This window comes from Lampetra planeri, chromosome 20 (genome assembly GCF_965212315.1).
Source record: "Lampetra planeri chromosome 20, kcLamPlan1.2.h2, whole genome shotgun sequence".
In the NCBI taxonomy this organism is placed as follows: Eukaryota; Metazoa; Chordata; class Hyperoartia; order Petromyzontiformes; family Petromyzontidae; genus Lampetra; species Lampetra planeri.
This window is the reverse complement of record NC_136126.1, coordinates 13,130,421-13,142,876: the sequence shown is the minus strand read 5'-3', so window position 1 is coordinate 13,142,876 and position 12,456 is coordinate 13,130,421. Positions and strand designations below refer to the sequence as shown.

At 51.7% G+C, this 12,456-nt stretch overlaps 1 protein-coding gene across 1 annotated transcript in view; it reads right to left on the bottom strand.

Annotated features, from left to right (window-relative positions):
* LOC144724469 (uncharacterized) overlaps window positions 1-12,456 on the bottom strand; it is an 81,741-nt gene that overhangs the window by 30,369 nt on the left and 38,916 nt on the right. The window contains exons 6-10 of the mRNA XM_078603626.1: window positions 5,531-5,764; window positions 5,036-5,191; window positions 4,713-4,898; window positions 3,958-4,071; window positions 754-867 (exon numbers count right to left, since the gene is read on the bottom strand). Coding sequence (XP_078459752.1) covers window positions 754-867; window positions 3,958-4,071; window positions 4,713-4,898; window positions 5,036-5,191; window positions 5,531-5,764 — 804 coding nt within the window. The remainder of the gene's footprint in view (window positions 1-753; window positions 868-3,957; window positions 4,072-4,712; window positions 4,899-5,035; window positions 5,192-5,530; window positions 5,765-12,456) is intronic.

The window sequence follows — 12,456 nt, the reverse complement described above, 5'->3', positions numbered from 1 at the left end:
TTCTGTTATTTCTTCTCCGGCGAGGATTTCGCGAGCGAGCGTCCTCCCCGGGGCCAATCGGGAGTCGCCGTCGTGAAATGTCGGCTCACACTCGCAACTCGAAGCCGCACGAGCGCTGCAACGTCACGCGCCAGGCACAACCTTGATCATCGCTAAACAAGTCACCACACGTTTTACACCATTACCAAACTTTTCAAAGATCGGACTTTAAATTGTGCTTCTATCGCCGCTGCCACGGCAAACTGTTCCTGTGAACTTCGCTCCAAAAGCAGAGAAGGGGCGTAGGGCATCGCGGTGGTGAGATGTTAACTACCTGGCCTGGTATGCAGGAGGCCGTGGGTTCGATCCTGACCCCTGACGCCTCCTGCATATTTGGAGTTTGTGCGTCTTTCTCCCCGTGGTTACGCGGATTTTTCTCCGGGTCCTCCGGTTTTCTCCTCCACATTATAATATACATTTAGAGTATTTGGCTGCTATAAATGTACACATAAGCCACTTTGGTCGACTATCATTTGTGGCCAGGTCGGTTCTGAAAAAGAGCTATAATATCGCTCCGTGGGCCTTATCTGGTAAAATAAAAACATATTTTTTAATAGTTATATCGGTTCTCATAATCGGAATATTTCAGAATCAGCATCTGTATTTAGAGTGGATGAGTCCGCTGAGCTGTGAAGTTATTTTTCCACAGAAGTTCTCACCGCTACGCTGGGGCCTGTGGGGCCCGGTAGTGCGGAGGGTGCCATTTCACAATACCTTCTGTGCACTCGCACGAGTAGGCGTTGGGCTGGTCCATGCACTTGGCCCCGTTGAGACATGGCGTGCTGGCGCACTCGTCCATGTCGATCTGACACATGGGCCCCGTGAAGCCTGGCGGGGGCGAAACGCGCGGGGGGTCAGTGTCAGACACGGCGCCAGGACGAGCAGTACAAGACAGCAAGAGTTGTGTTGCACGCAATAAATCAGCAGATAAAACAATATTCCTCCTCCATCGCACATCTATTCCTCCACGTAATAAAATAAATGTACGCATGCCATCGGCAAGACAGCCCTCCGGACAGGATTTGATATGCAGTGTCTCATCAGCAGATCATGTCCAGAGTTTGCTCATGTTGAACCAATTCTGATGGAATGACACATTCCCAGTAGGCTGGCCGCATGGCTGATGAAATGTGTAAAAACATAATTTAGTATTTTATGTGTGAAGGGACAGACATGGGAGGGGAGCGTGTTAATTTTGTTACTTGTATTTTCTACCGTGACTCACAGGATTGTTACAGTGAATTGCATATCAGGGGGATATGTACATTCATGTCTCCACACACACACACGAGGCTGTGCTGCACCGTAGGGCGAGCAGACGCTGGCATCACCCACGAGAGCAAGAGACAGCCCTGGCATGGACCCCCAGCCAGCACTTGCAGGAGGTACTACTATGGGCATGTCAGTCGCAGACGAGGCCACCATGCTCCCCTTGGTCAACAAAGAGAGTCCGGATCTTAGCGTAAATCGTGTAATTATATATTTATTACCGTTTCGCTTATTTGCCCGGGGAAAGCCTCAGGATTCTTTTTCAGGAGGGTCTTGTCAAGCTTTTTTGCAATGGGGGGCGATGTTGCTGCTGCCGTGTGTGATCCCGATTGAGGGATTTGCAGGAAATATTTAAGCACCGTGGATGTTTGGCCAATGAGAGTTACACCGGCCAATCTTCACTCTCACAATTGGCAGGGAAGAGCAGATTGGCCAGGAGGGTTGTTTACTGCTAAATGCTGGGTGCCGACACGCCGCTCTCACGAGTTAAAGCGCAAAAGCCTGAAGCACTGAGCCAGTGTGAGCACGACACCAACAAGGCACGTCATGCCAGGAAAGACAAGGTCCACTTGGCATCCCGCACCCCCCCCCCCCGACAAGTCCAAGCGCCGGCACAGCCCCCTTCGTCACTCATTCTGAAACCAATGCGACATCAGGAAGATACCAGCGTGGTACCAACATGGTACTAACGTGGTAATAACTTAGTATTAATGTGGCACCAGTGTGATTCCAACATGGTACCAATGTGGTTCCAAACCTGATACCAACTTGTTACTAACGTAGTCCCAATGTGGAACCAATGTCACTCTCAAATGGAACTCCACATGGACCGAGAAACGAGAGCGGAGAAAACTGAAGTGCAGAAGTGAAACTGCGAGGACAACGTTGAGAAAAATAAACATCACTGCACATCAGTTTCGAATTGGTGTGCGTCTCCCGACTTATGCTGATGATAATGAAACTGCACAAGTCACTGCTTATTAAATCCCTCCACTGCGGTGTCATATTTTGTTCCCATTTTGCTTGGCAGCCAAGATGATGGTATAGCCACAGCCGATGCCGACCACGGAGTAAAGCCCCCAGGAAGGCAATGGGGCAACCAGCTGAGACGAGCTGCGCTAATGCATCACTACAACACACACAGGATATTCAATTACTGCCGGTACAATCTTAAACAGCACAAGCCAGAATAATCCTGCCGTCAAACTGGTTCAAACTACCTTCCAGCCCATAAACGAAATTACTCCAACATCTACAAAGAGCTTACGCAACAGCCAAAGCCACACTAATTCAATCTGGTGAAGGCGAAAATGTCTCCGGGTTAAAATCGAATCCAAAAAAATGCGAACAACAAATGACACGCTTTAAAAACCAAATCGGAGTGATCCGCGGCGTTTATGTTCCCTTCGCCGTGGAGCGTTCGATAAACGCATGCACACAGGGCCCGGCCAGCGGCCACACCAAACCAATGAACCCTCCCTCTCGACTAATCTGCATGTACAGCTCGGCGGTTTTTAGCGGCAAGCATCGGCGGGAGAGGGAGTTGCAAAACATTTGCACTTGAAAGCAGAGGCTCATGAGCATTGTGCAGCACGGGGGCAGCGCCGTGAGAGGCGCGCAGAACTCGATCCCAGTGCGAGCCTCACAATGGCCTCCTCTGTGCTCCGTACACAAAGCCAGCACCGCCGCCGCCGCCACCACGCTCGCAGTGGCCAGACGGTCTTTATCCAGCGGCCACCACTCCTGAGCGGGAACGGCCCCTGGAAACGCACGCCGGGCCTCCTCGAGTGGGGCCCCACTGGCTCGTAGGGCCCCCCCGCTCGCAGGGCCCCCCACTCGCTCACAGGGTTCCACTTGCCACATTTAAACTACGTAGTTAGAACTTTAAAATGACCTGAAGGAGTGTCGGGAACCCATCGTCACGGGTACAGGTGGCATTCACAAAGTAAGAGTGTAAACAAGGACAGGTGAAGGCGACTCCGGTTGATTAAAAAACGCACAGGCGCATGCAGCATCGCATGTACAAACGCTCTCAGTCTTGTCCAGACCATCCAGCTCACAAAAACCCAATGTGCGGCCACATTGTCGCTCGGGCCACCGAATTGCGGCTTTGAAAAGGTGTGCCCGTCCCAACAATGGGCGACAGTGAGACAAAGGCACCACACGACAAGAGCTGAGCAAACAACATGAGTGGGAGCTCCAAGGAGATCGGCTCGCGGTCGGAGCTGAGAAGGCATTCCGCAAAGCCCGGCTGTGGTTCCGCCGAGCACAATGCAGCGTTTGCGCGCAAGAGGCAGGTCGGTGCCGCCACATGCACCACATGCCCTGCCGAACCCAAGCGGTCATTCTAACAGTGTTAGAATTTTGCATAAAGATACTTTGTAAGCGAAAAATACCAGTTTGCTCTTAATGTACAAAACCAACAACAGGCTTCTCTGGCAGCACTCTGCATAGCAGCCAAACATGCACCACCCTCCGCCTCGGTGTCTCGTTTTCCATAAAAATTAAGTGAAAAAAAAAGTTTCCATCAATGCGTGAATGGGAACCCGAGTGAATGATGAAGCGCACCGATTTGAAATGGGCAGTGGGTTAGAATAAAATCTTACACCATTGGTCCATAAGGCGACGTTGCGTTAGCATGCGACTCACCGGGTGGGCAGCGGCATAAGAAGCCATTCACATGGTCCGTGCAGTTTCCGTCATTGAGGCAAGGTCCGCTCTGGCACTCGTTGATGTCAATCTCGCAGTGCCGTCCTTCGAAACCTGCGAGCGACACCGCGGCCCCGCGCCCGTGTTAATCGCATGTCAACAGGAGCCATACGGACACTGGGATTGCTCGCTTGTTAATTAAGAGCTTCATAAAACAACTCAAGAAGCTGATACCACAAGCGACTACCTCTCATACGCGGTCCAAGCCCGCTCCCAGGTCACTCGTGTAAATGAGACCATCCTGGTGTCCTGAATGCTCATTCACTCGCTCCGCTCTGGTTCACCAGGCGAGCGACGGGTGAACCCCAAAAGTGGAATTGCACAACAACAACCGCCATTTGCCACTAAGTAGCGGTGACATCACCAAGGTGCTTATGCCAGGCTATGTGCACTTTAAGTCCAGTTGAAGAGTTGAACGCCCGCTGGCAGAAGGCCCCAGAAAGACACAGGTGCCATGGGTTGACTGACTGAGATGACTGGCCGATGCACCACCTGTGCCCCCTACTATGCACAATAAGGTGGCACGCACGCACTGTGTCGGCGAAAAACTCTCACCGTCGTACACAGCAGAGGCGCACGGCAGCGGCAGACATTGATGACTGCACTGTACCGGTGCATGCTCGTGCCTTTGCTTTTGTCGCCACTTACAGATTGCGGTTCTTACGCGGCAGCCGGCAAAATATCTCCCAGCATACCTGGCATGCAGATGCAGGTGAATTCTCCGATCTTGTCGAGGCAGGTAGCGTCGTTGAGACAGGGCATTGAGTTGCACTCGTTGATGTCCGTTTCACAGCGCGGGCCCGTGAAACCTGCCGTGCACTGGCAGCGGAAAGAGCCCTGGGTGTTGATGCAGCGGCCTCCGTGCTCGCAGGGGTTCGCTCCTGAAACAGAGCAATGGCCGCGCAGGATCAAATGACGGTGACAGCCAAGGGGAGCACTCTACAGACATTGCTCGCCACTGACGTTGTCGAAAGGGCAGCTCACTGTGCCGTGCACGCTAAGGGGGGGCGCGCCTCACCGATGGAGCATTCGTCCACGTCCTGGTTGCAGGCGCCGCCGGTGAATCCGGCACGGCAGGTGCAGATGGCCTTGCCGTTGATGGGGTTCGTGTCGCAGATAGCCCCCTCGTGGCACGGGTCGCTCACACACGCGTCGTCCAAGTGGCACAGCAAACCTGCGCATACACGGGTGCGGTGAAAAGACGTCACCATGGCCGACCGCGTCACAACCGGCGACGTCCATGGTGATACCAACTCTCTCACGGCACCGCCCACAGTGCCATCGCTCAAGAAAACCGCCATTCACTGTTACTCATATTCCCCACAAATATGCTGATTATCCTGCATCGTGTGTTGTACAGTTTAACAGGAACCACATCTCATGGAAAGCGTCCCCTTGCCTATAAATATATCCGGCAGTTCACCAGCGGTGGTTCAAGCGAGCCCGACCTTTCTGACAAAACACCAAATGTCGATTTCGAGGGGGAAACCCGATTGCCAGCGTTCGCCCTCACCGGTCTTGCCGAGCGGGCACTGGCAGAAGAAGGAGGCGACGCGGTCGTGGCACGTGGCGCCGTTGAAGCAGGCAGCGATGGCGCAGTCATCGATGTTCTCGCTGCAGTCCTCGCCGGTCCAGCCGTTGACGCACACACAGTTGTATCCGCCGTGCGTGTTGTGGCACGTGCCCCCGTTAAGGCACGCGTTGGGCTGAAGCTGGCACTCGTCCACGTCCTCCGTGCAGTACTGGCCTGCAATGCAGCAGCAGCGTGCGCCGCAACATGCAGGCGTCTTCCACAGCTTACGCCAACATTCACACCGCCGAGTAACGTGAGTGAACCTGCCAGTACAGTGTGACGTGAGTGAACCTGCCAGTACAGTGTGACGTGAGTGAAACTGCCAGTACAGTGTGACGCGGGTGAAACTGCCAGTACAGTGTGACGTGAGTGAACCTGCCAGTACAGTGTGACGTGAGTGAACCTGCCAGTACAGTGTAACGTGAGTGAAACTGCCAGTACAGTGTGACGTGAGTGAACCTGCCAGTACAGTGTGACGTGAGTGAAACTGCCAGTACAGTGTGACGTGGGTGAAACTGCCAGTACAGTGTGACGTGGGTGAAACTGCCAGTACAGTGTGACGTGGGTGAAACTGCCAGTACAGTGTGACGTGGGTGAAACTGCCAGTACAGTGTGACGTGGGTGAAACTGCCAGTACAGTGTGACGTGAGTGAACCTGCCAGTACAGTGTGACGTGGGTGAAACTGCCAGTACAGTGTGACGTGGGTGAAACTGCCAGTACAGTGTGACGTGAGTGAAACTGCCAGTACAGTGTGACGTGGGTGAAACTGCCAGTACAGTGTGACGTGGGTGAAACTGCCAGTACAGTGTGACGTGGGTGAAACTGCCAGTACAGTGTGACGTGGGTGAAACTGCCAGTACAGTGTGACGTGAGTGAACCTGCCAGTACAGTGTGACGTGGGTGAAACTGCCAGTACAGTGTGACGTGGGTGAAACTGCCAGTACAGTGTGACGTGAGTGAACCTGCCAGTACAGTGTGACGTGAGTGAAACTGCCAGTACAGTGTGACGTGAGTGAAACTGCCAGTACAGTGTGACGTGAGTGAAACTGCCAGTACAGTGTGACGTGGGTGAAACTGCCAGTACAGTGTGACGTGGGTGAAACTGCCAGTACAGTGTGACGTGGGTGAAACTGCCAGTACAGTGTGACGTGAGTGAACCTGCCAGTACAGTGTGACGTGGGTGAAACTGCCAGTACAGTGTGACGTGGGTGAAACTGCCAGTACAGTGTGACGTGGGTGAAACTGCCAGTACAGTGTGACGTGGGTGAAACTGCCAGTACAGTGTAACGTGGGTGAAACTGCCAGTACAGTGTGACGTGGGTGAAACTGCCAGTACAGTGTAACGTGGGTGAAACTGCCAGTACAGTGTGACGTGAGTGAAACTGCCAGTACAGTGTGACGTGAGTGAAACTGCCAGTACAGTGTGACGTGGGTGAAACTGCCAGTACAGTGTGACGTGGGTGAAACTGCCAGTACAGTGTGACGTGAGTGAAACTGCCAGTACAGTGTGACGTGGGTGAACCTGCCAGTACAGTGTAACGTGGGTGAAACTGCCAGTACAGTGTGACGTGAGTGAAACTGCCAGTACAGTGTGACGTGAGTGAAACTGCCAGTACAGTGTGACGTGAGTGAAACTGCCAGTACAGTGTGACGTGGGTGAAACTGCCAGTACAGTGTAACGTGGGTGAAACTGCCAGTACAGTGTGACGTGGGTGAAACTGCCAGTACAGTGTAACGTGGGTGAAACTGCCAGTACAGTGTGACGTGGGTGAAACTGCCAGTACAGTGTAACGTGGGTGAAACTGCCAGTACAGTGTAACGTGAGTGAAACTGCCAGTACAGTGTGACGTGAGTGAAACTGCCAGTACAGTGTGACGTGAGTGAAACTGCCAGTACAGTGTAACGTGGGTGAAACTGCCAGTACAGTGTGACGTGGGTGAAACTGCCAGTACAGTGTGACGTGGGTGAAACTGCCAGTACAGTGTGACGTGGGTGAACCTGCCAGTACAGTGTAACGTGGGTGAAACTGCCAGTACAGTGTGACGTGGGTGAAACTGCCAGGACAGTGTAACGTGGGTGAAACTGCCAGTACAGTGTGACGTGGGTGAAACTGCCAGGACAGTGTAACGTGGGTGAAACTGCCAGTACAGTGTGACGTGGGAACCTGCCTGTACACCGTAACGTAAGGCATGTAGTAAGCGATCCTACAACTGTCACAAAGCACCTTGCGATCTTAAAACAGGGAACACCAAAACTCCGATTATTTGTGAATATTGTTGTTGTTACCGTATCAATCCTCTATGGTGTCTCGTTAACAATATTGCCATATTTGCCGTTTTGATATGTTCATTATAACCCAATTCATCCCATGAATAATAGACTCCCGGTCTCAATAGGTTGTTACCTGGGTCAAGTCATTTTTAACTGCGTGACAGGACACAATGTTAAAAGTATCTTATCCGAGAGGGGCCAGGTCAGTCAGCAAACACAGTGATTCCAGAGTGAACAGCATAACTCCACACGTGCTTGCCATAAAATATGTATAGGTAGCGACAGCAAAACCACAAAATAACAAAAGAAACATTTTACAAATCAAAAAAATATTATGTTACACGTGGATGCAAGCTATGAAGCAGGTTTGAACACGAATTAAAAAAAACCCGACTTGGAGCAATACCAAGAACGAAGCAGGGCACGGATGAATAACAATCACAAGCGCTCACAATCTCATTTCCCACCGAGGAAACGCGACAGCTCAGCAGAATCTGATTTCCACGGAACAGCGTTCAACGCATAAACGACGTGTAAATGATGCACACTGCCTTGCTCAACGGAGAGCGCCTCGTCGGCGGGCGCTGAAACGACAAACTTAGGATCCGCGCCGGTCTCTGTACCGATAGCAGCTTGCGGCCAAGCGTTAGAGGAGCAAATCGTGATGAGTAGCAGAATTGTGGCAAATTAAGATCGGGCACAGGGCCACAAGGAAAGCAGGCCAACCCTACCTGAGGCCGTGTGCGAGGTATTTAACGCAAGCCTCTGTAACCATGAGGGTCAGCTGAGTGGAAGCAATAGAGTTAGTGGGGAGTGGTTCGTAAGAAGCAGGAGCGATTTCTGTAGAGGAAGCCGATCTTGATCTTTAGTTTCTCTCAGTGGGATTTTAAATTGAGAGGCCAACAAACTATGAAGGTAATTATGGGAGGTTAACGTCTTCTCAGAGGCACACCAAGTGTTTAATGATGTTGAAAATGGAAATGTTTTGAGGAGAATTTGGGGCTCACAGATGATAACAAATGTAATCTTTACTCTAACTTACAAGGAATGTTAATGACACGAGGCCCTGCCGAGCTTTCTGTCCACGAACCGTGGCAGGGAATCGAGCCAAGGGTTGAAAACGCCAGCGTGCCAATCCAGCACCTCCGCTCAACCCAAATTCAACTGAATTAGGATGTATTGCATAACCAAAAAGGGGCCCACATGGATTAGAGAACACACACAGGTCCGTGACACCACCCAAACCGTGAAGAACAGCAGGGCTTGGGGGCAAAATCCATCACGGCTTGAAGAGATGATGGCCGATGATTGAGAATAATGACGAAGTGGCAGCTGATGAATGTAACGCATCCAAAAGAGCGTCCACCGAGGAGATAGAACGATGAGATCAGTCAATGTGCAGGCGCCGGACGGACAATGTATTAGAGCCATGAGAGGTAGCGGTGGCTTTGTGGGGTCTTCATTCATCACGCATAGTCAGCGAAGGAGCGTTGCGCCAAACGTGTGACCTCTTGCGATAGCATTCGCATGAACTACTCTTGCTGCTGTGCTCCGGTGTATCGAGTTATTTGTTTGATCCATGGATCATGGGGGAGGAGACCACGGGGGCGGCGCCATTGCTTTGAGGGTCGCAGTTCCACTTCGAACGTCTACCGCCAACTGAAATGCGCAGCAGTGGATTGTCCGTGGCCGATGAAAAAAAGTAGCTTTTTGTGTGAACCAAGTGCTTCTTTGGAGAGTAAAACTCTTCCCCACCCCCGACTCTGATGCCACGATTGCATGTGGAACCGTTTACCAACAGAAGTTACACGGCAACGAGTGAGCGGCGACCAACGGAGGCAACGCTAGGCTCCCACGCAGACGTGGGCCATGCTGGCAGTGAGCGAGCGGCTGCTACAGCGGCCAAGCTGCACGCTCCGGGGCTCGGCTGCACAATCCGCCAACGATGTCTAACGAGGAAGCGGAACATCTGGCTTCTGGTGGTGGTCATTCCGTCCAATACCACACGCGCAAACTTCCTGTCTGAGCAATTCCTTTATTTTATGCAAATAGTCGGTCACCATTGCACAACATCCAGAGCGAGATTAGCGTAGCAACCATGGACAAGTGCCTTTTAAAACCCTGCCTTCAATCTCATTAAATCTTTATTGTTCCGAGAGGATTATTATGCCGATGTGTTGCTCTTGTAGCAGATGGTTATGTTACTCCTGCAGGAAGACGCTGACTACGTTTCACGTCCTCTCTTGGCAGAGACAAAAGCATCACAGAAGCATTGCTTCTTGTCGAATTCACAGAAGCGTTGCTTCTTGTCGAATTTACAGAAGCGTGGTTTTGCGTTACATTTACAGAAGCTCTGCCTTGAGTTGAATTTATAAGCGCTGTCTTGTATTTGCAGTGACTGGGAATGTCACTGTGTGGTGCCGGGCCTGCGAGGCCACGGCGGATGTATACTGTTGTGTGTACACCCTGGACACGGGGTGTAGTACCAGCCCTAGTGGGGGCTTGGGTGAGCGTTGGTTAAGCACGGTGGCACCACGCACAGCGTGCGGTGCGGGCTCCCGTTGAGAGAGCGAGAGAGTGTCAGCCAGCTAGGGTTACGTTGGGGGCATGATACCTTGGCTGACCTGGGGGCATGATACCTTGGCTGACCTGGGGACATGTGACCGGATGATAGTGGAGGGGGCCACTGGTGGAGGGGGCCAATGGGTGGTTACATGGTCCGGGAAGAACTCTCGAGAGCCTTCAGGAAAGGGCGAGGGAGATCGAGAAGGTGGGCGGGGCGAGAGGTGGGGCGAGAGGCGGAGCCAGCCCCAGCCCGACTCAATATAAGGGGGGGCCCTGGGAGGGGCTCGGGGTTCTTACTGTTGGAGAGGCAGCAGATGCACGTCAAGCTTGAAGAAGCATCCAGCCACGTGGTCCGGGACCCAGCTTGTGGTCCGGACCGAGATAGTGGAACCGTGTCTAGTTCTGCCGTAGCGTGGTTAGTTGGGTGGTCACCACCCGAGAGTATGTTGTGTTAATAGCCTGAAGTGTGTTGTGTTAATAGCCTGGAGTATGTTGTGCTAATAGTTGGATTCACTACATATTGAATTTAAAACACACCGACTTTACCGAAAGAACCAAAGAGTATTAATACACACTGGTCAAATGCTCAACATGGCGCCGTGGATTGCGTCTGCATCACCGTTGCTATCATTGTTATTCTCAAGAGAACTTCAAGTCTGTGGAAGAGGTGGCGCAGGCAGGTCTGTAACCCTCACGCTTTCGGGGGGCGGGGGGGGGGTGCTTCATTAATCTCGGAGATTTATCATTTAACACAGTTGCTGAGCATCGGCCCAAAGGCCCAATGTACCCATTGTACATCACATGGCCAGCAACACACCAACACAGTCTTATTAGAGTCATCGCAGCGTTAACGAGCACAGCCCCAAAGGCCCAACATGTCGAGCTGCCAGCAACAAACAGCACAGTGATTGTGTGTAATAGATTAGAGTGAACAAGTTTTTAACCAAGCAAGGTTATGACTGTAAGAGGTTGGGGGGGGAGGAAAGAGAAAATGGCAGGGAATTCTCAAGTGGAGCAGCGCAAGGGAAGACGCAGGAAGAGAAGTGTTGTGACCTGCAGTGTGGTGAGTGTGTGAGTGAGTGTGAGATTTAGAGAGTGAGTGTGTGTGTGTGTGAATGGGTAAATGAGTTGCTGTGACCTGCAGTGTGGTGAGTGAGTGTGTGAGTGAAAGACATAGTGGGTGGAGGAATGGGTAGTGAGTGGTTGTGTCCTGCAGTGTGGTGGTCGACCAACATAGATGAGACGAAATAGACAGTCGCTGGTATAGACCGGGTCTTTAATACGAGTGGAGCAATCAAGGAAATGATTTACAGAAATAGTAACCGTGGAAGTAGCTATATAAGACTGAAAAAGGAGACGACTGACCACCTGCGTGCGAGTGACTCGAGTGACTCGAGTGACTCGAGTGAACGACTGAGTGCTCTGTGCAACTCCCAGCCCTGCTGAGTCACGGGGTGACCAGGTGGCAGCAGTACAGCAAGTGGATTGTCAACCCGTGTGCGTGGCGTGCCGAGCGTCTCCCCTGCGAAACTAAGGGGTTCTCTACTTGCGCTGCGATTTCTTCAATGTGCGCAGACCCAACCCTACACAACCTGGCTAAATGTGATAAGAACTTAACAATGTAGGCTGCCAAACGGACTGAAGATACATGAGAAAACAGAACACGTGCAGAAGCGAGGTGACGAGATCACAGGCAGCCTGGGATCACATCGAGATGGAATTGATGAAGTTGAAGACGTGACGGAGGAGCTGGCAGCAGTACTTTTGCAAAACTGAACTCGAAACCGAAAAGAAACGACGTGTCGGAGGTCTATGATTATCTCGTTATTAAATTGTATTTGGAGTAACACTTCTCAACTTCCTGAAGAATAATGAATGAGTAAAACGTGCAAAATACTGAGCAAAACCTTTTGAGGGACATGACCTCATGCACACGGCTTCCCAGAAGGTTTGGTTGTGAGTTTAAACACCAAACAGGATTCGACTCAGCCAATCAACCCATTGGGGTTGACTGAATAAAAAAAATGTG